Below are 3,898 nucleotides of genomic sequence, written 5' to 3'. Positions count from 1 at the left end.
AAAATCTGTATTACTTCTATTACGCATCTTTGGTTTCTTTTGAAATATCTTTACAATTTGATGCTGTAAAATAATAATTTATATAATTATAAAAACAATTATAATTATTAAAACAACTGTGCATTGCAACTGAGATGTAGCAGTAGGAAGATATAAAACAAACTAAATTAGACTTTTTTCTAAATAGTTCATGGTTTTAAACAATATTGCCACAATATAGAAGGGATATTTAAACTACTTATTTCAACTATTAACTCAAAACCCCAAAAAATGACTTAGACGATCTTAATAACTATATATCATCAAAGACTGACGATAATTACTATATTCAGTATAAAAGTATGCCGTAATATTACATCATGGTGTAATTAAGTGTAGAGCCTCACATCACTAATAGAAAGGTGATCACAAAAAATCAATGGTTGAAATCTTAACGGGGGAACTCCCTATATTGTGCCACTTGACTATATGACATTTGCTACTTGACTAGTTCTAGTTCAATCGGAGGTTAAAATCTTGAAAAATTTTATGTCTCCATTATTTAACTACAAACTATATTTCTAAGATATTTACTTTTTTTGCATATAAACATTAAAAAAGGGTTGAACTCTCTTATTACGCAAAAATGCAAAATAACTTTAAATACTATTGAAGAAGTATTTTTAAACTAAAATCAGTTGTTATCCTTGTAAATTATTGTTGACAAGGTAAATAAATTAGTAGAGAAGAGACTTACGATTGCGATTAAACCATAGTCATAAGAAATAGATAGTCTGGTCACTTGGGCCGTAATATCTGGATTTTTCTTATAATCATACGAAACACTTGAAATTTGTCGGGCGGCCAGGAACTGAGTGCACAAAAAATGGAAACGCAGAAAGAACTCTATGGTGAATTTGATAAAGAAGCATTATTTTTTTCTTTGGAGAATGATATTCTTTTTGAAGACGAAAATTTTGTTAAAGATTTAGATGCTTTGGTGTTGGAGTTATCTAGTGAACAAGTTGATTGCACATTTTCTTGCACAATTTGTTCTAAGAAGTGCATATCTCAAAGAGGACTTACAAGGCATACAAATTCAAAGCATCAAAGTATTCCTTTAGATTTAACGATACAAAGTCCTAAACCACCTATTCTTCTTGATGAATTTAAAAATCTGCTTGATAAAAGTATTACTACCTTAATCAACGATGAATGCTATCCTGATTTGTATAGAGATGAGTTAAGGATTAATCATGCAATAATTTTAGATACTTCACAACAAACTCTATCTCTATTAGAGACAGTAATAGCTGGTTTTAAAGCTGATGGTGATGCTGAAAGATTTTATCCTAAATTTTACAAAACTGTTAATCAAGGAATTTTATTTAGCAATCTGACTAAAAAATCGACTAGACTTCTTGGCTATGAACTATGCAATCATGTTTTAGCATTTCTTACAAACTCACTTTACAATACTTCTTTTTTAAATTTAAATGGTTTATCACCTGTTGAATTTTCTGATAGAGACAAAGAAATTATCTTTTATCTAAGTGGTTATGTATTTAGCACATTTTATTGCAGAATTCGCAGTTCTCGATTATGGCAGCAAAAGTTAAGCACAGACTGCCTTTCACTTCTTAATGCTGGTAAAACAGAACAATTATTTGAGAGTCCAGAAACATGCACTGAAGCTTATGATAAATTTGTGAATGCTAAAAATCGTGGTGGTTTGTGGAAAGTGTCTCCTCCAGTTTTAGAAATTTTTACAAAAGTTGAGTTTCTCTTTCGCCATCAAAGTAAAAGTTTTGTAAAAAAAATTGATTCAGAGTTAATTGTAGCTGAAACCTTAAAAAACAGTGGAGTTTTGGCTAACATATCTGAACTTCGTGGTCTTTGCACAAATCGAGTTTCCAAAGAACTGTCTTTAAACTTATTTTATCATCTGATTACACTTTATGTCAGAGTAAGATCTTTTTCGTATGCAAAAGAAAAACTAAGTATCCACAAAATCAAAGAGAATCAAACAAAGTCAAAATCCCTCCGCTCAAAAATGAAAAAAACATCAATTGGATTATAGAAGTTTAGTAGAATATTACACTTAAAAACGGTTATTTTCATAGCCACAAATCTCATGAAAGCATGCTTGGCATAGTAACTTTAGCAACTATTTGTCATTAAAAAGATTAGTTTTTAAAATTTTTGTTATTTGTTTATAGAAATAAAAGCTAGGTAAGAGACCCTCCCTTATCTAAAAGAAAACAAAGAATAGTTAAAAATGAAGTCCAAAATTAACTATGCACACTAGTTTTATATTTATAATAAACAACTAATAACTCATAGATCAAAAACAACTCAAAGATCAATTCTACCCCTAATATATATATATATATATATATATATATATATATATATATATATATATATATATATATATATATATATATATATATATATATATATATGCATACATCAACTAATCTTAACTTAGATCTGCCTGTGAAATCACTAGTTTTTTTGGGGGAAGTGGATACCTGTGGAGGTTTTATAAAAAGAATAATAGGTGCCTGTTTATATTGTAACAAAAGTAAATGTAAGGAAATGTCTACAAAATTAACTGAAATTTAGTTTATTACAAATATAAAAAAAATTCTAATGTAACTAATCAATATTTTATGCCATTTAACATTTTTAATAAGATTTGTGGCTATGAAAATAGCCGTTTTTATGTATGTTCTTTTTCTTTGTTTTCAGCAGTACAAGGAGACATAAGGGAAATTTTTATTGAATCACTTGAAAAGTCAACTTTTCATATTAATACATTTTTCAGAGTTGGTCCATTTTCTGCGTGGTATACGTGTTGTACTCTCCCTTGATATTTTGTTTGATTCATTGACATTTTGACAGTTACCTGCAATTGGGTGAAATATAAGTTGATTTCGAATGGTATTATCATTGAAACCAAAATCAAACAAGGAAGGATTATCTTTTCTTCTACCAATTGACCGTTGTTGTCCAAAGTAATTTTCTAAAGGATCCTGACAAAACCTTTCAGTTAATACATAACTTACATTGTTGTTAATTAAAAATTTGACAAGTTCAATAACAGAATTAACTGTGATTTTTAAACCTTCATGAGTTTGCCAAGTAATAAACATATTACTTCTCTCACTTTTTGAAAAATTTCCAGATCTTGATTCAATAGAAAAAAGCCAATCAGAAAGATACTTTAAAAATGTTTCTCTAAGCCATGTAAATCGAACATCATTTGTGTCAGAAAATGGTTTCAAAAAAGAGTTGCATTTTAATATACAATCATTTGTATTCCGAACATTTAAGCAATCAAAAAAATCATTAAAATATTTGCAAAATTGTGCTGTCCCAGCTGTATCTGATGGTGCATAGATTTTTAATGCAGTACTACATGAATCACTTAAAACTTGTGCAGCTAAACGAACATTCATAGCTGAAAATGGAGTTATTTTAATGTGCTCAACAGTTAGCTTTGGACATGCATGTAGTTGACATTTTAAATCTTCATAAAATAAATCAGAAATATGGGACCATAAAATATGTTGACCCTGATTCCACATATAACGATTGCTTTTACCAGCTCCAGAATGGTAAAGGTTGTTCCTTGCTGTTTTAATTAAATGAGGAACATCAGAAATAAAATATATAAATCTTTTATCATCATCATCAGCAAATAGATTATCAGTGCGGTAAGTCACATCAACATTACCATTAATATCTTCTTCTTCAGTCAGATTAAAATGCATTTTAAAAAATTTTCTATTCGATGATGCTCCATCACAAGTAACAGCAACTACTTTTAAACCAACAGAGATTTCTAAAATTCCTACAGCTTTCCAAAATAGAGAAAATAATTGCACTGATGTAATATTTGTAGTAGCAAAAT

At 28.8% G+C, this 3,898-nt stretch overlaps 1 protein-coding gene across 1 annotated transcript; it reads left to right on the top strand.

The window, feature by feature from the left end:
• The first annotated feature begins 761 nt into the window (after positions 1-761).
• On the top strand, positions 762-2,109 carry LOC149882967 (uncharacterized). The gene has a single exon (XM_090065746.1). It carries the CDS (start codon positions 866-868, stop codon positions 2,057-2,059), a length of 1,194 nt encoding a protein of 397 aa, XP_089921872.1. The 5' UTR covers positions 762-865; the 3' UTR covers positions 2,060-2,109.
• The last annotated feature ends 1,789 nt before the right edge of the window (positions 2,110-3,898 follow it).

This window comes from Hydra viridissima, unplaced genomic scaffold (genome assembly GCF_058129835.1).
Source record: "Hydra viridissima isolate aposymbiotic clone 2 unplaced genomic scaffold, HvirCarnegie_v1 scaffold_10, whole genome shotgun sequence".
Taxonomy (NCBI): domain Eukaryota; kingdom Metazoa; phylum Cnidaria; class Hydrozoa; order Anthoathecata; family Hydridae; genus Hydra; species Hydra viridissima.
Note: the sequence above shows the minus strand (reverse complement) of the source record. Positions and strands in the feature narration are given on the sequence as shown.

Coding starts and splice junctions, on each gene's coding strand:
- LOC149882967 (XM_090065746.1), top strand. CDS start 866: ATGGAAACGCAGAAAGAACTCTATGGTGAATTTGATAAAGAAGCATTA.